Source organism: Epinephelus lanceolatus, chromosome 4, assembly GCF_041903045.1.
Source record: "Epinephelus lanceolatus isolate andai-2023 chromosome 4, ASM4190304v1, whole genome shotgun sequence".
Lineage (NCBI taxonomy): Eukaryota > Metazoa > Chordata > Actinopteri > Perciformes > Serranidae > Epinephelus > Epinephelus lanceolatus.
This window is the reverse complement of record NC_135737.1, coordinates 46,884,674-46,908,626: the sequence shown is the minus strand read 5'-3', so window position 1 is coordinate 46,908,626 and position 23,953 is coordinate 46,884,674. Positions and strand designations below refer to the sequence as shown.

The window sequence follows — 23,953 nt, the reverse complement described above, 5'->3', positions numbered from 1 at the left end:
GTGTGTGTGTGTGTGTGTGGGTGTGTAAATGAATGGTCATGACTGTGTGTGTGTGTGTTTGCCTCCCTGGGTCAGTGTGGCCTCCTGACAGTAGCCCAGAGATTGCTCTACAGAGCTGCTTTGAAGTCCCTTCTTTACGTCGCCTCTGCTTTTTTTTACATAGAACCAAACGACACTTGAGTGTGTGGTTTTCAACAGCATGTTGGCATCACGGAAGCAAAAGAGGCGCAATGAACTGCATGTATAACACAACAGCATCGGCCTCTACTGTGACATATAAAATACATGTCGACAGCGCTTTATAAAAGATAACAATGACATTTTCAGCCACTGTTCTTCTTTTTTGAGTTAGCTGCTAACTACTATCAGCTGCTTTTTAAATCTCCCACAGTGGGTCGCACGCATATCACGTCATCAAAACCTCAGACCCGTGCTGCCCATGATCTGTTGAAAATTAGCCAGCTGGCACATTTACAGAAATGTTGATTAATGTACGTTATTCTTATAAATAAATGAATGAATGAATGCATAGGCTGTATTGTGAATACAAACATCGTTTCGATGCTGTCACTACCTCCGTTCCTGGCTCAGAGGCAAGACGACACTGTCCCAACATTATGCAATCATATGTTTTATACAGAGTAGCAAGGTGGAACAACAGTATTAAATTCTGCTGTCAACCACAATCTTTCATAACAGTCGACTCTGGTGGGACTCGAACCCACAACCTTTGAATCACTTCCTCAGTTCTCAGCTAGAAGTCCAATGCGCTATCCATTGCGCCACAGAGCCAGTTAACGCACTCTGTCAGCTGATGTACCTTGGATATGAGCTGAGCTTGACATCGTGTCCTGCCTGAACTAATACTACTAACCTGAAATTCAAGTTTCAGTGGTCCATATAATATTTATATTGGTGAGCTCTGACTCTGATGAGACTTGAACTCTCTGAATGTCTTCCTCTGTGTTCAGTCAGAAGTGGAGTTTCCTCCCCACTGACACAGAGCCACATGTTCCTGTGAACATCTGTCTGCAATGGCCAGTGTTAGGAACGTCATGTCTTTGTGTCAGTATTTATTGTAGTACCCTGAATGTGGTCACATCCACCTCATTGGACTTAAATTTGAGTGAGTCAGTATGTTCATGTATCAGAAGCTCTGAAACTGCTTCCACTAAACTTACTTAACTTTTGTTAGAGATAAGAAATGAGAGCTTGCTATTAACCCTTTGAAGTCTGGATCAGCATCAGTTTTCTTGTGCTGTGTTCAGACACCCTTTACAAGCTAATTTTCTCAGGTTTCAAATGCTAAAAATTTGTTTTGAAGCCACACTTTACATATCAAACTTTGGCGAGAAAAGACTAAAACTAAAGCCAAGTCACACAAACACAGACCCAGATGGAAATTATTGTATTCCTGTAAAATAATCTGTGTTATATATCACTGCCACTCCACACACTTCATGTTACAACAGACACAAACAAACAGTTACATACAGTCTAGAAAATAAGATTTACATTTCTTTGTGTTCGTTGAACTGTAGAATACAGCCTGGGAGGCGACGCTGAGGGCTCAAACCCAGGAGGCCTCTTTCTGTCAGTGATGTCATATAAACATGAACCCCAATAGAGGCAGGAAGAATGTAAACACACACACACACACACACACAGAAACACACAGTATATAGCTGTGTGTTCCAGTTATACTTCAGGAGTCTCTGTGGTGTGCAGACCTACAGTTCAGGCTCATTAAGGCACAATATGACTAATAATTCTAATTATTCCTGAGATCTGGTTCCTAATTACTGTCATCAATCTCTGTTTTCTCTGTTCTGCGTTCTCTCGTGTGTGTTTGAGCTCAAACACAATAACAGAGGAGGCAGTGAGCGTGACGCCACCTGCTGTTGTCTGCCCTGTTAAACTTTTATTAACCTGTCAGTAATTAAGTAAACTGACGAACATTTAATTGGAAAGCATTTCAAGTCAGTCTGGAGGAGTGAGATTTGTTTCTGCCTCTTCGAGTTCTCAGTCATAGAGGTCATGGTAATCGTAAGTGCTATATCGTAGGCAACTGGACCTGCTTGAGTTTCTTGAAGACGTTTCATTTCTCATCCAAAAGGCTTCTTCAGTTCCAACGGACTGGTGCAGAGTCGCAGGCTCTTAACTCCATGTGGGTGTGAACTGTGAGTCGTTGAAGTCACATGAGCTCTGAGTTTCAGTCATTAAGGTCACATGTGAGTCATTTACCCACCCGGCCGTCATGTGTGTCGTTATAGTTAGATGGGTCCAGGTGTGAATGGATGTCGGGGAGGGTTATGTGTTATGTAGGAAAGTAACGTTACGTAGGTTAGGGTTAGGAAAGTAAAGTTACGTAGGTCAGGTTTAGGAAAGTAAAATTATGTAGGTTAGGTTTAGGAAAGTAAAGTTATGTAGGTCATGTTTAGGAAAGTAAAGTTACGTAGGTCATGTTTAGGAAAGTAACGTTACGTAGGTCAGGGTTAGGAAAGTAAAGTTACGTAGGTCAGGTTTAGGAAAGTAAAATTATGTAGGTTAGGTTTAGGAAAGTAAAGTTATGTAGGTCATGTTTAGGAAAGTAAAGTTACGTAGGTCATGTTTAGGAAAGTAACGTTACGTAGGTCATGTTTAGGAAAGTAACGTTACGTAGGTCAGGGTTAGGAAAGTAACATTACGTAGGTTAGGGTTAGGAAAGTAAAGTTACGTAGGTCAGGTTTAGGAAAGTAAAATTATGTAGGTTAGGTTTAGGAAAGTAAAGTTATGTAGGTCATGTTTAGGAAAGTAACATTACGTAGGTCAGGTTTAGGAAAGTAACATTGGGAGTTTGGGAAGTAACATTATGAAGGTTAGGTTTGGGAAAGAAACATGGTTGGGCGTGTTACGTATGTTACATACTCAACGTAAATTTATGCACTTAAGGTGATGTAGTGACCTGATGTGAAAATAACTCTAAGTCTACTTGGTTAGGGTCCACAGGGAGTCTCAGGTCTTTATTTGATCACTTTGCCACCGCAGGCTGGCTCCTTTATACTTCTTCCTTCTTGACTCCTGTCAGTGCATTGGTCATACTTTGTAGTGAGTGCTTTATGCTGGATTTGAACAGCCACCCTGCCAATCCCAAGCAAAGTCCCCACAGACTGATTTGAGAAAATAAACCTTCCCTGACCGGGAATCGAACCCGGGCCGCGGCGGTGAGAGCGCCGAATCCTAACCACTAGACCACCAGGGACTGTTGAAAGCAGTGATGCCATTGTGTCTGCTTTAAACATCGACTCTGTTGGGACTTAAACCTTTAGCCGACTCTGCTCATGCTTGTCTAGAATGTCCTGACCATAACTCCACATGTTCACAGCTGTTCACAGAGGCCTTTTAAAGCCTCTATGCCAGAGACAGCTGTGATCGGAGGCAGAACTGGTGACACTAATCTCGGGTGTCCATCTTGAAACTGTGCTGATCTTTGAGCTCTTCTGTGCTGCCGGGTGTGAAGCGTTCAAGTTTTAGAACACGTAGCTTCTTTGCAGAAACATCCACATTTTTCAGCTGTCACTGCTGCAGGATGTAAACTGGAATCTGACTGGTTTGCAGAGGTACAAAACCACAAGGTGGTAACTCTGGTTAGTGGGCCCCTCATCCACACTCAATGATGTGGGGGGAATTCCTGTAGGCTTTTATACATCCTGTGAATATAATCCAATTAATCATATTTCCAAATGTATTTTGGATCTGCTTGTACTTGCATTTACTGTTAAGACCTGATTTTGAAAAGCAGAGGTAGTCTCATGCGTCCTGGGCCGAAAAATGCTCTCATATGAATGATTAGAGAAAAGAAAAATCGTGTAAGAGTAAATGGCCCAAATTATGCAATTTAAAGACAGTTCAGGGACCCAGTATGCAGAAATATGAAAATACACCATTTTGAAAAATGCTTCCCCAAAATGTTGCGTAACTTTGGAGCATTATTGGGCCCCCTTTGTGACAAGATAGCATAAATGGTTGGTACCAATGGAAGCCTTAGATCCTCTAGTTTAATGTGAAACCTGTGTCTTCACTGTAGCTTTAAACCGAGCCGATACAGCAGGTTTTATTTGCTAACATCACTCTGCCTCACTCCTCACCTTCAGCTCTGCCTGTCACACCTGCTGCTGCGTCATGTTTTTTATCAGGCGTTTGGTCATCGCCTCTCTGCTGCTTTCATTTTCTTGTTCTCTCTGGACCCTGACACTTTTTAGGGGCTCCTGAGTTTTGGTGAGGCATTCTGACTTAGCTAACCAGGCTGCAGTCCGTCTCACATGTTTACATTAGTGGCACTTGTGAGTTCTGTGCATTGCGAAAGTCTGTAAGTAAAGTGCTGTACTTGATCCCATTTAAGGGTCTTGGTCTTTGACTGGGGTCATCTGTACCTTTTGACCTTCCCTGACAGTGAGCCTGGTGCATTCACACAGAAAAAAATGAACTGAAATAATACTGGGGATTTCATATATCAAGATTGCATATATTTAGATCCAATGAAACTTAAACTCTGTCATCAGTAAACATCCAGACGTCTCCAAATACGCTCCGCATAACTGGAGAACCTGCCTGAGAATCATCACGTTTTTAAGTTTTCTTCAGTAACACAGTAAACTAGTGATGGTTGTCTGTACATCCATTGGTCCGCTGCAAACAGGAGCTGCTGGTAGTTCATTCAGTATTCTTTTATGTCACTATTAACATATTATAGGCTCAGAAAATGAACAGACTCCATGGCAGCATTATCCTCCCGCCAGCCTGTAAACTGGGAGGTAGATGGGTGTGCTCTGGGGATTCAGCTGTACTGACAAGAAGCTGTGACCTCTGACCTTCGACCTTTTCCACTGTAACTCTCCTGTAATGTTGAAAGTCACTGTGGGAGCTGAGGCCGGTCCCACTGTGGAGCTCAGTGGAAGTGAAACCGCCGGGTCAAACTGCTGAAGTGGAGAAACTGAAATTGTGTTTGACGGCTCTGTTCGGTTTAATGGAGCTGATGTCTGTGTACGAGCCTGTACAGTCGCCTTGGCAACGAGATAGGGCTTTAAGAACATACACGCACTGAGCACGCTGATGTGATGTAAGTGAGAGTGTTGGTTCGCCGCCATCGTCGGTCACTGGGGTATGTGTGCGTGATGATGAGGTGTATAAGTGGCGGGTGCACCTGGAAATACCTTTGTAGGTGATGATGAGGTTGTCCAAATTATACACACACACACACACACACACACTAGCCTGCAACACTGTTTTATTCTCTTAGCGGAGAGTCTTTAAGCACTGATGGATGTTAAAGACCTTTGTGTGCATGTGAGTGTGTAACCTCAGAGTCGGTTAACCACAGCGCAAGACCTGATCCAGTCCTCTGTCTGTTCTCTGTGTGTCTCTGTGTGTCCTGTATGTTCTCTCAGGGTCACTTGCTCATTTTCACTCTCTGCCTCTGAATTAATACATTTGACTGATTCAAGTTAACTTTATTTTTTCTGTAATTCAGACTCACTTTTACTTTCTCAACTCCATATCTCATATTTCCTCTGTTAAGGTTCGTACACACTGTGCAGCACTCCCCTTTTCCTTCTCCACTCTGTGGCCTGTGTCCACATAATGTTTTTCTTTAGCAGAAAAGCAGTGGCAGGGCAGGGCACTCAGGAGCACTTCATCCCAGCGCTTTTTATTATGACGTGCTCCGCATGGGTCTGTTTCGATGACAACAATTTCTTGACACTGACGTCAGCTAGGTAGCTATTGCAATGCTACATTAACAGAGGGTTGACTACACAGCCAGTACTCCAGTCAAGCTTGCAAAGCAACTGGAGACAAAAACACAGCACTCCACTCACCAGCAACATCCAGAGTCCGCCGGCTGATCTGCTCTTAAAAATTGAGCTTTTCTGTCTTCACCGTGATAGCAGACAGTAGCCTAGCTAAAGATGCAGCAGTGACGTCACCGACACCTTCCTGAAAAGTTCTGAGATTTTTGATTTAAAACACTCAGAGCGGCCGCACAAAAAAGTGAAAACAGATGCTGGGCACGGTGCTTTTTCTTTAGGTGGCTGCATAGATTCTGTCCTCACCAGTAACCACTGAAAACGAAAGATGCTGAGAAGAATATGAAATAATGTAGATGATAATGTTTGATCCAATGCAGGGGCAGGTAACCTGCAGCTCTGGAGCTGCATGCCGCTCTTTAGCCTCTTGCCAGTGTCTCAGTGTAGTGTCATACATCTATGACTCTCATTTATAAAAGAGTGTGTACAATCAGGCTTCCAACTCACCAAATGTTCATAAGCATGGGTCAAAGTTTCTCCCATCAGGTCTGTTTTTCAGATAACAACTTTTGCATTAGTTAGCGGTGGAATCTCCTTTGCTAGACTAGCTATTGATTATAAATCTAGAAAAGAAAAAGTCTCAGAGGAAAACAGAGAACCTAATGGAGAGTGGACAGATTTCCTTGCTTTCACCACCAACACTGCAAAGTCTCACTCTATCTGAAAAATACAGATTTGACTGAGTTATGACTGAGTAGTGTAGATGTAATCTGGCGTGAAGGATTTTAAAATATTCTCCACACTCTCAAAAGGAAACAAACTTACATACAGACATCTGTGAAGTATGACTATTAATTTGGGAACCTTGAATGCACAACATCTGGTAATCCACATATTCAGCTGCATTATCAGTCTTGTGTGTCCATGTTGTGTGTAAATGAGGCTCTGATGGGACTTGAACCCCCAACCTTTAAGCTCCTAATACGTACTTGTGCTATCCATTGTGCAACAGAGCTACATGCCTCCACATCCATTCCTCATTCCTCTCTGAGTCCCCGAGGATTTCTGTCCACATTCAGCCCAGTTTCTCAGGAATTACGTCCATATTGCACAACTTCACACCTCGCAGCGTATATCCAGAGCAACATTTAGAGCCAATACAGACAACAGTGTGTCTTTTATGTAGAGGGATGAAAAGTAAAAGTGTTAGATAGGTGTCTGAATTGAACGCAGGATAACAGAGGTGTCACAAACCTACAATTAAATGTCACCTTTTTATGAAGTATAACCAAATCAACTCCCCAATGTTACCCAAGTGTTTTAGTTCAGCTGAAACCTAACCCAGCCATTCCTTACTAGATTTACCACAATCCAATATATTTTAAAAGATTGGTTCGTATACAGTCTACAACATCCTCTCATACTTTTAAAGAGCGCTGTTGAAAGAATATAATTAGATTATTACACTACAAATTAAGAGCAAATACCTGTCTATAGCACAACCATGTTGGAGAAGATGCGGTCCGGATGTGGATGTGGGAGTGGATGTGTTAAGAGAAGTCAGAGAAGGCAGCTTGTTAAAAGGCCATCATGAAGAGATGATACAAGGAAGAACTAAAAACACAAGATGAATGGTTAAAAATTGTGAATGAAACATGATATGGAACTGTTGACCAACAGGATAAAGACTCAAGAGGAGCGATGTTGAGAGAAATGGGAGAAACGGACAATGTTTTCGTGTCAACGACAAGATGAGAGATGGAGTCACTGACTATGTCACAGAGATAATAACAGAGCAATCCAAACCATTTATTTGTTTACTTATTTTTTGTTTGTTTGTGTTTTTGTACTCTTTTGTCAGTCCTTTTATAACATTTTTTAAATGTAAAATAAATCTGAAGCGTAAAAAAAAAAGAACAGTTTGTATGATATCCTATGAATTTGCAGCCCACAAATTACAGCAATGTAATTAACCTGAAGTTTCTGAGGAAAGGTTTAGGAAAAGAAACACTTAAAATGACTCAAGGTTCACACGGATCCGAACACGTGACCTCAGGGGAAAGTCTGTTTTTTGTGACCATTCCACCACCCCAACCTACCTACGTACAATCGCTGCACTGATTGCAGCCTTTCAAAATATGAGATATGTACGAATTTGGGTGCATGGCTTTTCATAGTCAAGTCACTAATTAATACCATAGTCTCCTGCACAGATGCTGAAGAAAGTGAGAGCTGTAAAAATGTCAGCATCAGATGTAATTCAGGGTCTTACAGATTCAACCAATGTTGATGTGTTGTTTGGCCTTATAGGACTGCTATACTGTAGGATAGTATAAGCTTCAAAGCTTAAACATGATCTTTTCTGAACCATATCCAAGTGTTTTTTTCTGCTTCTCTGGTGATTGAGTTGATGAATGAGCTCTGTGTGAAGGATCAAAGAGCAACTGGAGGCCTTGATTGATCATTGTAGAAAAAGTTAATAAGCTCACAGCATAGTGACGCACTGATCCATGAGACAATCGATCAAAATATTCTGCCTGTGTGACACTTTAACCACAGACTGTCAATGGGCGTTGTAGTTCTTAACAAAAAACGTTAGGAGCAACACGTGAAAAGATTTTTATGGGTTTAATTTGGATGAAGAACGAAAAAAGTTTATTGAATACTGGTTTGTAGTTTGTAGTGATGGACAATCTGCAGGTGTTGTCACACAAGGATTTAAACCTGCAACCTGCAGACCACTGCTGCATCTGGCTTGTATTACTGACACCTCTGAACCCCCTAAACCCCCTCACCCAAACACCCTCTCCGCCCCCTCCTCCCCACCTGACCCACATCTCTCAGTTGTTCAGCAGACAGCTGCAGAAACACTCGTTTGACGTACGATGGACTAATTGGGTCAATCTGTGTTACTATATCAATGACTTTGTAGGAGGCCGTTTTCCTCGAGTGGACACACACACACACACACACACACACACACACGCAGCAGTTAAGAGAAGAGACCACATTCTTGTCTTCCAGCCAAACATTACATATGTCCTCACAGAGAATTCTTTTATACGGACCTCCTCTTCTTCTCTGCTGTGAAACAAAGACGTGTATAAAGGTTTTTCCTTTTTTCACCTCCTGATGCTGTGTGTGTGTGTGTGTGTGTTAAGTCTCTTTGTGCCGCTGCTGTGCTTTTATGTTGCAGAAGAAGAAAAACCACAGAGAAAGAATGGCTGATGAAAGGGGATGTTGAGACAGAGAGTCAGTGTTGAAGCTAACCAGGATTTTTTTTTCCTTTCCAGGTTTCTACTCCCTGTGACATCATCGCACCATGCCTGAGGGGTCACGGCGTGGCAGCCAGAGATCGCCTAGCAACACAGGTAAGGGGTGGGGCTTGTCTAGGTGACCCTACAGACGTATCTTAGAACTTTTTGGGGAGGAGAGAACAGCAGCATAACTATTGCTGCATTTATACCTAGTGTCCACACTGCTCCCCTGAGACAGGGTCCTTTGGAAATACTGTTGACCAGTTTTATTTTGAAAACTCCAGGGATGCCCATGTTCACCTCCCAGTTGGGTCTTATCAGTCACTTTGTTTCAGGCCAAAACATTAAAGCTTGGTCTATATACCTTCTGTGATTTTACTTTCCTGTGTGGGGGCTCCTTACCTCTTGGCATGGTCTCTTCCAGCGATGGATAATGCTCCCCGCTTATACCTCTGATAGGTTGCCATATTTGCCTTGCAATGCCTCCCAGTGTTTTTTCTGCCACCTTGAACACCTGATACTCATGTGTTACTTTCAGTAACAGTTCCACCTCATCGTTGGTCCAAGCAAAGAAATCTGTGGTCTTACTTTTCACTATCGCCATAGTATTTTCTTTAACTTAACAACCAACTGCAGAATGGAAAATCTGCTTCCTGTTTACACCGTTTGCACTCATGTGTCCAGTGTGATGATCATGTGATATGCGTTTTTAGCAGGCTAGTGTGGACGGAGATTAATTCTTAAATGGTAAAAAAAAAAAAAAAAAAAAAAGAAAATGTCTTACGATCGATTTAATTTTAAAACGAAAACAAGTAAGAATGCATGTAGCCTTAGCTCGTCAGTCAGGGCCCTATCACACCTGATTTTTCAGTTTGATCTGAACCAAAATTACAAGTGTGAAACCGCCCCAGGTCATGGTCCGGAATAAACAGCTAAACCATGGCCCCATGAAAAGAGGTGGTCTTGGTCCAGTCAGTGTGAAAACATTTTTGATGATTTGGAATTTTGGGCCACTTACAGGAAGCTCTGGCCGTCTGTCATCAGGCCCTCACTCATCATTGTGCTGCTGTTCCCAAGTTAATAGATTTTTTTTTCTGGAGTTATTGTCTTAACATACTTTCTATGTGCAATGCACAGGGTTTTAAACTTTGGCCAGTAAAATGTCAGCTATGTTTTACTTCTTTAGACAAGCATAGTGAAGTGGGTTAAACCCGTGTCTGTGGTTGACCTGAATGTTTAAGCACATAATATTTATCCTGGTTCTGTGATTCTCTTCATGACTTGAACTGGACATTGGTCATTGCCTGCCCCCAGCAAGTGTCTCTGTTTTTTGGATACTGTAAATTAAACACAGGGTTAGGGTCTCACTCCCAACTCATCAAATACAGAGGTTTAGGCCGCAGCCCCAAGTGTCAACTTATGTTGGTCTGGATATACCTCGTGTGTTGGTTTGGATGTTTGGGAATGGCGTGTCGATTTATGCCTGTTACATGCGCTGTGTCTTTTCAAAGGACACTTCCATTTTCACAGGAAATGTACAGTTTCTTCAAGTTAAATGCATGTTGTCACTTCAAAATAAACTTTGAGCATTGTTAAAACACATTTTTAGGTTTACTTTCTTAGGTTTAGGTAACAAAAACACGTGATTAGGTTTAACTTAGTCTCACTCCAAAGTCGGTGAAATTTGGCACTTTGTCAATAAATTCCGGCGTCGGTGACTTATGTAAAAAGCTGTCTTTTGACGTCGGCATGATACACGGCTGGTTGCCGTTATTGTTTAACACTGCCTGGCGATATCAGGCAAAACGTGGCAGGACAACAATGAAAGTTAAGGAAAGATAAATTGCTTTCCCATGGGAAAGTTTCCCACTGCTGACCAAGTGTGAGTATTTTGACCTGGTTGGTAAATTCAACATAAACTAGTTGTCAAATAATGAAAAATAAATATGTCTCACATTTCAGCTAGAATCAAGAAAATAGAAATATTGAGGGTTGAGAAGCAACCTGCATCCTGTTTCAGCAGATTACAGAGTTAATTTAATATCTTGTGAATCACCACAGCTCTGATTCCTTCAGTCCAACAGAGTCAGGTCTCAGTCACCACTCTGCTGCTCTGAGCTTCTATTTTTAACATGTTTCAACATACCAACTGCAACTAAAACAAGACCTCAGGCTGCCATGTGGCTCTGTGGCGCAATGGATAGCGCGTTGGACTTCTAGTTGAACACGAGAGAAGTGATTCAAAGGTTGTGGGTTCGAGTCCCACCAGAGTCGAACTTTATTGGCATCGCATCGACTCAGAGATGAAAGATGTGGAGTTATAACACTGTTCAACCACTGGAACTTTACGTGCGTTTCATCCTGCTATAAAAACATTTGATTCATTGTGAATGTAAAGAGTCTTAATCAGAGCAGCTGTGAAGAGTTGGTCAGCTGTTCGCTTCAGTTAGTTGTTCTTTGTTATGAGTTTTCCGACCAAGCTGGAAGTCATTTGAACCAGATTTATTTCAGTGTTTTTTAGAGTCTCGGCTCAACTTTCTCCCCGAGCTGTGACTTCCTGTCACAAACCAGAGAGAGGCTGAGCAGAATGGACTGCTATTATACACAACACACACACACACACACACACACACACACATGCAGAGGCTCAGTAATGATGTGTAATTACACACAGCCACCATGCTGTTTAGTTGCTCCTCGGCTGTTATATTGGCTTCCATAGTTAGCATTCACACACACACACACACACACACACACACACACACGCATACACACATACACACACAACACACATGCATGCATGCATGCACACACACACACACACACACACACACACACACACACACACACCCCACACACACAGTCTCACACAGCACTGATTGTTGCATTCATGCAGACTTGGCATGTAGGTAGACACACACACACACACACACACACACCAATATGGTCTGTGCAGGAAGTTGTATGGTTTGTGGTGATAAAGTGTAGCACTGAACAATGTTCTGCCCTCACACACACACACACACACACACACACACAATAAAATGCCGATCTGTTGATTATAACCATAGAAAAGAACCAAGCAGAAAATAGAGAGAACGCCCAAGATAAGGCTGCAGAAAAACGGCAAGATGAAAGATAGAATAGAAACAGAGAGGAAGAGGAGGAGGAGGAGGAGGAGGAAGAGAAGGAGGAGTGCACTAGGAATGAGGAGAAAGAAATGGAGAAACTGGAGAAATGAGGGAGAACAGAGGAGTCCAATTTTTTTTGGCTCTGGCTGTGTTCTGGTCTGTGATTGGCTGGATTCTGAAGCCTCCCTGCTGTCATTATTCTGATAACAAGAAAAGTCCAACAAAAATAAGTAACAGGCAACAAAGTCTGGACTGGAAACAAAGAGCGAACCCAGTCCTGACGACAGAAACATTCAGTCTGAGTCTGGAAACAGCTGCTGCCCTGCAGGAAGGTTACGGTGAATTTATTACAAACCAAAGATACTTTACATTTTTGGCTCCACTTCCCAAAGTAGACCACAAACTTTACTTTGTTAACCTTTGGTGGGAAAAATGTGTTCAAGTAAAGTAGAAATACCGACAGAGACCCTGAGAGGCAAGGTGAGAAAAAATGCTGACAGTGTTGCCAAAAACACCTACACTGGAGATGTTATCTACTACATACGGGATGCTGTATCCTAGATGGGGAATGTTATCTCCTATAGGAGATGTTATCTACTACAAACTGGATGTTATCTCCTGGGTACGACATGTAATCTCCTACATATGGTATGCTGTATCCTAGGTGGGGAATGTTATCGCCTATAGGAGATGTTATCTCCAACATATGAAAGACATCTCCTTTCAAAGATGTTATCACCAAATATGGGACGTTATCTTATATGTAGGAGATGTTATCTACTACAAACTGGATGTTATCTCTTAGGTAGACAATTTTATCTCCTCTAGGCGATGTTATGTCCTAAGTAGGAGATGTCATCACCTACATATGAGACATTATATCCAAGGCAGGGGGTGTTATCTCCTGTAAGAGATGTTATCGCCTACATATGGGATGTTATCTTACATGTAGGAGATGTAATCTGTTACATACGGGATGTCATCTCATATTGAAGATGTTATCTCCTACAAATAGGTTGTGATCTTCTATAGAAGTTGTATCTCCTACATATGGGACATTATTTCCTACTGGAGATGATATATCCTACATATGGGGCGTTATATGCTAAGTAGGGAATGCTATCTCCTACATATGGGATGTTATCTCCTAGGTAGGGAATGCTATCTCCTACATATGGGACATTATCTCCTACAGGAGATGATATATCCTACATATGGGGCGTTATCTCCTAGGTAGGGAATGCTATCTCCTACATATGGGATGTTATCTCCTAGGTAGGGAATGCTATCTCCAACATATGGGATGTTATCTCCTAGGTAGGGAATGTTATCTCCAACATATGGGATGTTCTCTCCTAGGTAGAGAATGTTATCTCCTACATATGGGACATTATCTCCTACAGGAGATGATATATCCTACATATGGGATGTTATTTCCTAGGTAGGGAATGTTATCTCCAACATATGGGATGTTACCTCCTAGGTAGGGAATGTTATCTCCTACATATGGGATGTTATCTCCTAGGTAGGAAATGTTATCTCCAACATATGGGATGTTCTCTCCTAGGTAGGGAATGTTATCTCCAACATAAGGGATGTTCTCTCCTAGGTAGGGAATGTTATCTCCTACATATAGGATGCGATCTTCTATAGAAGATGTTATCGCCTACATATGGGATGTTATCTCCTAGGTAGGGAATGTTATCTCCAACATAAGGGATGTTCTCTCCTAGGTAGGGATTAGGGAATGTTATCTCCTACATATGGGATGTTATCTCCTAGGTAGGAAATGTTATCTCCAACATATGGGATGTTCTCTCCTAGGTAGGGAATGTTATCTCCAACATAAGGGATGTTCTCTCCTAGGTAGGGAATGTTATCTTCTACATATAGGATGTGATCTTCTATAGAAGATGTTATCGCCTACATATGCGATGTTATCTCCTAGGTAGGGACTGTTATCTCCAACATATGGGATGTTACCTCCTAGGTAGGGAATGTTATCTCCTACATATGGGATGTTCTCTCCTAGGTAGGGAATGTTATCTCCTACATATAGGATGTGATCTTCTATAGAAGATATTATTGCCTACATATGGGATGTTATCTCCTATGTAGGAGATAAACTTCAGTTTTTGCAACATTGACTGAAAACCTCCGATTTTTTTTACCTTACCTCTCAGGGCCTCTGTAAATTCCAAAGAAGGAAAAACACAATTTCAAGCCCTGCGTCACAACAAAGCTCACATGAAACTCTTATTATTGTAAAATTTTATCTGGTATGAAAAATCAGAAAACTGTTTCCACATGTGATACATTACAAGTTTGAACTTTTTGTTTTTACTTGTGAAATATCTGAAAACAGGTTCACATCACATGTGAGTTTCAGACAACATATAAATTGTTAGATGTATTTCACATGATATTGTCTGTAAGATGTGGTTGAATTTCACATGTGAAAATATATAAAAACATCTGTCTAAACTGGTTACACACTGTCACACAGTGTCTACAGTATATTTAAACTGATAATATTAGAAACCACTTTAACATGAATTAACGTTTTACACCTTCTACAATGTTCTTGCTCTCTTTTAAAAGAGACTGCACATCATAAACTAAAAATCTAGACTATCCCCAGACCTTACTCTACGTTAATGTCTTTGAGTTATCTGGACTGAAAGTTGTGGCTGCTCGACACGAAGGAAATCACTGTCAGAAATCAAAATGTAAAGTCAGAAAGAACAGTGGTGTAAAATTAGCAGATTGTTTGAGGGAGTTCACTCATGACAGGAGGAATGAATGTAAACACAAGGAAACTGTGAGGATGTGTGTGTGCGTGTGTGTGAGTGTGTGTTTGGCACAGTGCTGTGAAGGGGTCAAAGGTCACATGGGCGAGCTGTAACATCAGTCCTCTTGTACCACGATGTGAGGTGGCTCACTTCCTGTCTCTGTCAACACGTCACTTTATCTCTGCTGCAGTCTGAGCACACACACACATACACACACACACACACACACACACACACACACACACACACACACTGAAAACACTGAGTGTTATCTCTGTGGTTGATGCGGTTCAGTTCATTGTTAAAGGAACGCTACAAAATTTTGGGAAATTCAATTACTTGAGATAAGATTAAATTAAATTAGCTTCATCAAAAGAGAAACAACATGAGGTATCCTGTTGGTTCGAGGGTTCGAGGCGCTGATGTTAAACTCTGATCTTATTGGTTCAAATCCAGCCAGGACAATTCTCTTGGACATAATATGACCCCAAAATACTCTCTGAAAACACCAGAGCTGCCTGAGTCACATGTACATGGATCCACAGAGAAGGATCTGTTCCTGATCAGCTTCTCGTCTGACATAAACAAAAAGGATTTTCCACAAATCAGTGAGTGGTTTGCCTCGACTCCTACAACCTGAAAATGTGCCAGTGTAATCTATCAACCAATCACCTGCTGAGATGAATCAGATACTAGATGACATTTTAAACAATTTGCTCCACTGTAAAGTTTTGCTGTGTTTCTCAGACTCTTTATGTCCTGCCCCCTCTGTTGAAATACAAATAAATAAATAAAACTCCTGTACTTGTGTTCATGTACCGAAGTTTCCTCAGTGCGTCCACGTGTTGCAGTGTTTCTGTAAAGGCCCTGTAACAGGCTGTGATTTGTTCTTTTCTAAGAAACGTCCAACATGTTGCATCACCGTCGAACACATAATGACAGCGAGGAGCTGCTCTCTTATTACTGTAATCACACACATGCTGGAATCCACTCCACCTTGTAGTTTCAGAGCGTGTGTTTAAAGGGGAATTCCACCTTAAAAGTGCATTCACAACCAAACTGGCAATACCGTGTGTTTTTAAGGAACAAAGAGGATCCACGTAGGCTCGGACATTTTCGGAAAACCAAACGTAGAAACTTGATTCAAGAAAGAAATGACAAAGTGTCATTTCTGTGGTCTTTGAGGAGTATTATTAGAGCACTACATTGTGAGTTTATAAAGTTATATAAATCTTTTTAAATCTTTTCTCAGTTTCAAATATTGTGCTTCTGAATAATTCATCTTCATGTCATAAAGATAGAAGAGGAAGCTCTAAAAATACAGAAATAATCGATTGCATCAAACTAAATAGGTAAAGTATCCTCAGTACAAAATGTTCTCTGTCATATATCCCATGTGTACAGTGTACATGGAGAATAACCACTTACCTCCTCTACTTATTTACCCTTTGAAACTACCGACACCTCTTAATTTGGCACTAGTGATCATTATTTGTGGCCTCAGGGTCCCTCTCTCTGTGCAGACTTCATTTTTAGGGTGGATGTCGGCCTCAGAGTTACTGTCCCACTAACTGTTACCTAACAGAGGTGGAGTTCCCCGTGATGTGGAGTTAAAGGTTCATGTTCCTGTCAGAATTTACAACACTGGAACATGAAAATGAGCGGCCGGTGTCGTGTTTGAAAATGCCATGTGTTTGAGGTGGAGTAGTAAAGGTATGTCCAAGCTAAAAGACCGAAGGAATGATGGAGGCGTTCCTCAAGGAACGATCGGGGGGCCGGTAAAGCTGAAACTTTTATGAACACCAGACCAAAGTTCCTTGTTGGGTCACATGGTCCTCAGGTGCCAGAACAATACCAGCACTCATCGAGGTGACCTGGTCACATCTATCAATTTTTTCAATCGACGCCCACTTCTCTGTGACAAAGGTGGTCTGATTGGCTGCCAGGGTATTGCTAAGTGGTGCTTGTTACCCAGCACATTCTCAGTCTGACCTCGTCACATGTCCACGTTTGGTCATGGACTTTCTACGTCCACATATGACGTCCAAGGTACCCTGGGTGTGTTGGTTGTTGATGTTCTGGGACGCCGTGTCAACTTCAGCCTGTTACATGCATTGTCTGTTTCAAAATACACTTCTGTTTTCACAGGAAATGTACAGTTTCTCCTGAAGCAGCAAACACACATGGTTGGGTTTAGGAAAAAAGAACAGGGTTTGGCTTTAGAATGGGGTGAAGGTTGGTGTTTGTTTGACCCATCCACCACAACTCCCGCCCACCCTAGTTGGACTTTTGCCGCCTTTATTTTTGTATTGTCCCCAGTATTGTTTTTTTTTTATATCATATATCATATTATATATATATACAGTACAGGCCAAAAGTTTGGACACACCTTCTCATTCAATGTGTTTTCTTTATTTTCATGACTATTTACATTGTAGATTCTCACTGAAGGCATCAAAACTATGAATGAACACATGTGGAGTTATGTACTTAACAAAAAAAGGTGAAATAACTGAAAACATGTTTTATATTCTAGTTTCTTCAAAATAGCCACCCTTTGCTCTGATTACTGCTTTGCACACTCTTGGCATTCTCTCCATGAGCTTCAAGAGGTAGTCACCTGAAATGGTTTCCACTTCACAGGTGTGCCTTATCAGGGTTAATTAGTGGAATTTCTTGCTTTATCAATGGGGTTGGGACCATCAGTTGTGTTGTGCAGAAGTCAGGTTAATACACAGCCGACAGCCCTATTGGACAACTGTTAAAATTCATATTATGGCAAGAACCAATCAGCTAACTAAAGAAAAACGAGTGGCCATCATTACTTTAAGAAATGAAGGTCAGTCTGTCCGGAAAATTGCAAAAACTTTAAATGTGTCCCCAAGTGGAGTCGCAAAAACCATCAAGCACTACAACCAAACTGGCACACATGAGGACCGACCCAGGAAAGGAAGACCAAGAGTCACCTCTGCTTCTGAGGATAAGTTCATCCGAGTCACCAGCCTCAGAAATCGCAAGTTAACAGCAGCTCAGATCAGAGACCAGATGAATGCCACACAGAGTTCTAGCAGCAGACCCATCTCTAGAACAACTGTTAAGAGGAGACTGCGCCAATCAGGCCTTCATGGTCAAATAGCTGCTAGGAAACCACTGCTAAGGAGAGGCAACAAGCAGAAGAGATTTGTTTGGGCCAAGAAACACAAGGAATGGACATTAGACCAGTGGAAATTTGTGCTTTGGTCTGATGAGTCCAAATTTGAGATCTTTGGTTCCAACCGCCGTGTCTTTGTGAGACGCAGAAAAGGTGAACGGATGGATTCCACATGCCTGGTTCCCACTGTGAAGCATGGAGGAGGAGGTGTGATGGTGTGGGGGTGTTTTGCTGGTGACACTGTTGGGGATTTATTCAAAATTGAAGGCACACTGAACCAGCATGGCTACCACAGCATCCTGCAGCGACATGCCATCCCATCCGGTTTGCGTTTAGTTGGACGATCATTTATTTTTCAACAGGACAATGACCCCAAACACACCTCCAGGCTGTGTAAGGGCTATTTGACCAAGAAGGAGAGTGATGGAGTGCTGCGGCAGATGACCTGGCCTCCACAGTCACCGGACCTGAACCCAATCCAGATGGTTTGGGGTGAGCTGGACCGCAGAGTGAAGGCAAAGGGGCCAACAAGTGCTAAACACCTCTGGGAACTCCTTCAAGACTGTTGGAAAACCATTTCAGGTGACTACCTCTTGAAGCTCATGGAGAGAATGCCAAGAGTGTGCAAAGCAGTAATCAGAGCAAAGGGTGGCTATTTTGAAGAAACTAGAATATAAAACATGTTTTCAGTTATTTCACCTTTTTTTGTTAAGTACATAACTCCACATGTGTTCATTCATAGTTTTGATGCCTTCAGTGAGAATCTACAATGTAAATAGTCATGAAAATAAAGAAAACGCATTGAATGAGAAGGTGTGTCCAAACTTTTGGCCTGTACTGTATATATATATATATATATATATATATATATATCATTACAAATCTGAATTAAACTTTAAGTAGCCTGCTAGAATAACAAAAATGAATTGCTTTTTCAGTCTTCTTGCAATATATTGCAATATACGTCATCACAATACTCAGTATATCACAGCATATTTAAATTTGCAACAATATTGTGTCGTGACTAAAGTATCGTGATAATATTGTATTGTTGAACCTCTGGTGATTCCCACAACTACCATCTAGTGGACCGGAAAGGTAATAGATTTTATTATTGTAGTATTAAAATGTGTATTTGCAAAAATGAATTTATATGACAAAAGACTGATACGTGGCGTCCGTATATTGACACAATATCACCACGCAAAATATCGGGATACTGTACTTATCAATTTTTTACCCTACTCCTAATATTTTCTGTTTTTTTATTTTGTAAAATCTGATGAATAAACAAGTTTAATGACACATTTTCAATATCTTAATCAATGATTGTGGTTTATTGACTCTCATAATCTTTTAGTTCAGGTTGTGCAGATTTTAGGAATATGAAGCATTAAATGATGACAATAAGCAAAAATACCGCTGTGGGCTCAGAGAGTTCAGAGAGTTTAATACTGGATTTTACACCTCTGCAAATTTATCACACTGACAATCATTTAATCTTTGCATTTGATTGGCCGGTGCAACATCTTGTGCATGTATACGAGAAAGAGACAGAACGAAAAACTTCAAACCACATCCTGTATTTTGAGTGAGGTGCAAGGCTTTCAGTGACACACACATATACAGATGTTTGCTATGCTTGTGAGGACCCTTCATGATATTATGTCCCAGACTCTAAACATCCAAACCTGGTTCTGACTGTAACCGCAGAGCCGAGTCTGAACCCTCAGAGAGGAAACTTGTTCCTAACTCAAAACTGAAACATAGAAGTACAGGAACACACACACACTCAAACACTCACACTCACACACAGGCAACAACAGGAAATTGAACGTGTTTAGTCTCAGTCTGAGTGTGACTGAGAGACTTCAGTCAGAGTCTCTAACAGACAATCACACATTTTAACGGAGATGTCAACTCACTGACACACACACACATAGAAACCCTGCAAACTGTAAGTATATCTACTGCCTGTCTGTTTATCTGTAACATGTTTCTGATGTGTGTTTAAACATGTAAAGATGGATCCGCTTGGTTAGTCACGTTCGATTTGTTTCAAGTTTTGTGGCTTTTCTGTGATTCTGTAAGAGAACTTGCACATGTTGTTTTGTATTTCAATGGTGAAACAGTTCTTTAAGCGCCGGCACAGAAATTCAAAAGGCTGGGAGCTCGTCCTCTTTCTCACCTTCAGTTTAAAACAAAAAGGACAAAACATGTACAAATACAGATTTATAGGTTAAGTGATGAGCTTTCAGTCAGATTCGTGTTTGTCTGTTGCAGCAGATTCACATGGACATGATGATATATGAAGTGTGTCTGTGTGTGAGTATTTGCACTAACATGCAGTGATGCAAGAAGTTTAATAATGAGGGCTGTCAAACGATTATATTTTTTATATTGGGATCAATTGCATTTTGATCACAGGTTTAAAATTCCATTATTTTGCATTTGAAACCAATTTTGAAGTTCAAATTAACGAGGTGAAGCAGTTCTTACCAGAGTGTCTGGATTGGAGATAAAATAAATGCAAAGAAATTGACTTCATGATCTTGACTTTTAGATTTCTTTCTGTCACATTAGAGCTGCACTGCTACAACAGTGAGGTCTGAAACCATGACTGAGAGGTTGGAGACAACTTCAAAGTGCTTATTCTGCCAAATACACAGTTTTTTTCTCTAAAGGATCACAATGTTCCACACTGAGAAAGTGCAGTTACTCTGATTCATACAGGTGCTTTATGCATGAAACTATCATCACCCCCTTTAAGACTTGTGACTGGTCACAACATGCCAACGTGAGGATGTCCTCTAAACCCAAGTCTTCCGTGATGTTGACTGGTCTGTGGTCAGTTTCCACCCATTTAGCAGCGCTGTAGTTAACTTCTTCAATTTAGTTTCATCCACAGGTCTGTGGTGATTCATACGCTCCAAAACAGAGCTTTGCCGTCTTTAACTTGAACTTAGTTAACTGATTTGATTTTGGTGGTCAAAGGTCAAGATAATTGCGACCTTGAATCTTTCTCACTCTCATACACCCGATATCTCAAGAACACCTTCAGTTGGAGACAGTCAGTGTGTTTACATGCACAGTGAAGTGGAGCTACAGGTACAGCTCGACTAGGCCAGTTAATTGGACTACTGTCCTTGTCCACATACTGTCTATGTACTGACTAATTTCAGATGCCCACTTTGAAACTGTGCTGACTCCATGTTGTAACAGACATGGATGTGAACTGTCAGAGAAACTTGACTGGTGCGTGGAGGCAAACAGCTGTGGGGTGGTAATTCTAGTTTACTGAGACATCACTGTATTTCCAGTAAAGATTGTGGCCTCAAAACCGTGTATTTAAACCAAAACATGATCATTTCCTAACCACAGCCAAGTGGCTTTTATGCCTAAACTTAACAACATGTTAACAACAACCTCACAAAAAAGTAAAGTTTCACTGTAACCACTAAATAATTCACTAACAAAGACCACACCAATAGAGATTGCAATTAGTTTGCTACATATGATGGACTTTGGGGATGAGGGTTGGAATGATGAGGGGGATGAGAGATAGGGAAGGAAGGAAGGTGAGAGGGGAATGATGGGAGATTTCAGGGTTGCAGACAGGTGGAGGGTGGAGCTTGATGGCGCAATGGAGTCAGAGAAGTTGAGATGGAGTGGAGGAGTCGTCGCTTTGACTGCTCTACTATGGATAGAGATCCCTTGAACTCCCTTGAGATGAACTCCAGGTGGTTTGCCCCCTCAGTGTGGTTCATTTGTGCAGGTGTGAACACACCAAAACAACCGGACAGAGACCTTCTTGAAGAGGCAGTCTTGGTCCGGTTCCAAAGGAACTCTGGTGCGGTTGGTTTGTGGTGAGAAGGTGTTCCGACCTGGATGTGAAGCAACTGCAGTCACATGACACATTGTTTGGGTTAAACATGAGCATGTTACAGTCCTGGAGGATTATTAATGTGCACCTCCTCCTGTACTGCCTTAATATGCACATTCAGCACATCCAATGCATCAAAACATTGTTTTCTAGTTGGAGCCGCGCCTCGTTTTCAAACTGTATGCTTTGACTAAAATGAACAATGACAGCAATATAGTCCACGATGAGCAGCACTAAAATCAACCTGCGTAGTTGTCCCTCCATTGTGACATTAGAAAGTGTCACATTTATCTTGCAAGTGTACTCTTCTTCAACGTTTGCTTTACTTCCTGGATTTTTCCCACATGGAAATTCTGACCAATCAAGAGCAGCTTTCTCACACAAGGCATTTGATCTGGTCCTCTTGTAAATGCTGCCGTGAGAACACGAACCAACTCTAGGCAATTATACAACTTTGGAACAACATGAGTCCCTGATTCAGACCAAAGGAGACCACTCTAGGTCTGACAGCAGCCTCAGTCGAGTTTGCCGAGCCGTGCGTTGGCATTTTTATTGTTTGCCAGCATTTCAGTTTCTTTGTTGTCCCAGGCTAAATATTCTCTGTATGACGTGAGATGTATTGATGGTATATTTTTGCATGGGTGCATTCACGTATTTGCGTGCATTTGCACTTTGATGCGATGGTTTCAGCTGACTCAGGTCTGTAACTCTAGTCTGCTTGTTCTGGTCTAATATGGATATGTTTGTATGTCCCCATCGCTGCAGGCTTATTGCAAGCCGACCACACTGGTTTTGAAAAAGGAACAAATATTTCCCCCACTTTCATTTCTTCATATCAGCTGAACATAAATTTTCAGTATCATGCGCCGGAGAGAAAGATTTGATTAGAGACAGGATGTATGAATGAAGCCAGCGATTCTCACACATCCTGACTGACTCATAATGTCGAGTGAGAGCTGAAGCATGTGTGAATGCCATGGCTAAATAAGGCTGTGACTGCTGCTGCTCACTGAGTGTGTGTTGTGGATGAACACAAACAGCTGAAGTGAGGCAACACACACCTCATTCATGAAACAAGCGTCATGATTTATCTGAATTAGTGACGTCAAGTTAAAAAACGCAGCTGGGATGTAACTGAGTACATTTACTATACTACTGTAGGAATTTCAGGCACTTGTACTTGAGTATTTCCATTTTATGCAGCTCTATACTTTCACATCAGTAAGGTTTTGAATGCAGGTTTTTTACTTGTAGTGGAGTATTTTCACAGTACTTTAACTGCAGTAAAGTGTCTGAATACTTCTCCCACCACTGAATAAAACAATTGAGGGTTGTCAGGTTCGATCTTTCAGTGAGGTCCGACACGTTTTTATAAAATATGTTGGTGGTTTTCCAGATGAAACATTACCTCTTCATGTGGAACAAAGAACAACAACTCTTTAAACCACAGGTATGAGTGTGTACCACAGTCACCACATGAACGAGGAGGTTCGCTACTTTACAACACTGTTGGCAGCTGTTAAAGACATTCCTGTAAGAACCTGCAGGAATATCACCTTAAAAAAAAAAAAAAAAGGATCCATATAGGAAAATGTTCTCATTTAACACTCTGTGTTCGGAAATTCCTCCTGCCAGGACGTCTGGAATTTAAACGCTAATGAAGTTTAAATGCTTCTCCATCCCAGCATCACTGTGCCAGCAGGCAGGACAGGTGTGCTGCCGTCTGGAGGGAAAGTGGAAATGAAATGATTACAGGGTCTCATGAAGTTGAGACGAAGGGAAAAGATATAATTACATTTTTAAATATGAGGCAATGTGTTTTATGAGGGGAGAAAAATGAGGGAAACTGTCAATCAAAAGTATTTTAATGGTGCTTAAAGACGTGGGCACAGTCACAGTGAGGTGGGCAGGTTTGGTACCATCATCGCTGCACAGAGACCAGAACAGAGAAATGTT

At 41.5% G+C, this 23,953-nt stretch overlaps 1 protein-coding gene and 3 non-coding genes across 4 annotated transcripts in view; 2 read left to right on the top strand and 2 right to left on the bottom strand.

Moving 5' to 3' along the window:
• Positions 1-23,953, top strand: part of plekhg2 (pleckstrin homology domain containing, family G (with RhoGef domain) member 2) — a 141,412-nt gene that overhangs the window by 15,210 nt on the left and 102,249 nt on the right. Inside the window, exon 2 of the mRNA XM_078167384.1 lies at positions 9,077-9,154. Coding sequence (XP_078023510.1) covers positions 9,106-9,154 — 49 coding nt within the window. The 5' untranslated portion in view covers positions 9,077-9,105. The remainder of the gene's footprint in view (positions 1-9,076; positions 9,155-23,953) is intronic.
• Positions 701-792, bottom strand: trnar-ucu (transfer RNA arginine (anticodon UCU)). Its single transcript is given in 2 exon segments — positions 701-736; positions 756-792. It is a non-coding gene; the product is annotated as a tRNA-Arg (tRNA).
• trnae-cuc (transfer RNA glutamic acid (anticodon CUC)) lies at positions 3,170-3,241 on the bottom strand. Its single transcript has one exon. It is a non-coding gene; the product is annotated as a tRNA-Glu (tRNA).
• Positions 11,223-11,314, top strand: trnar-ucu (transfer RNA arginine (anticodon UCU)). Its single transcript is given in 2 exon segments — positions 11,223-11,259; positions 11,279-11,314. It is a non-coding gene; the product is annotated as a tRNA-Arg (tRNA).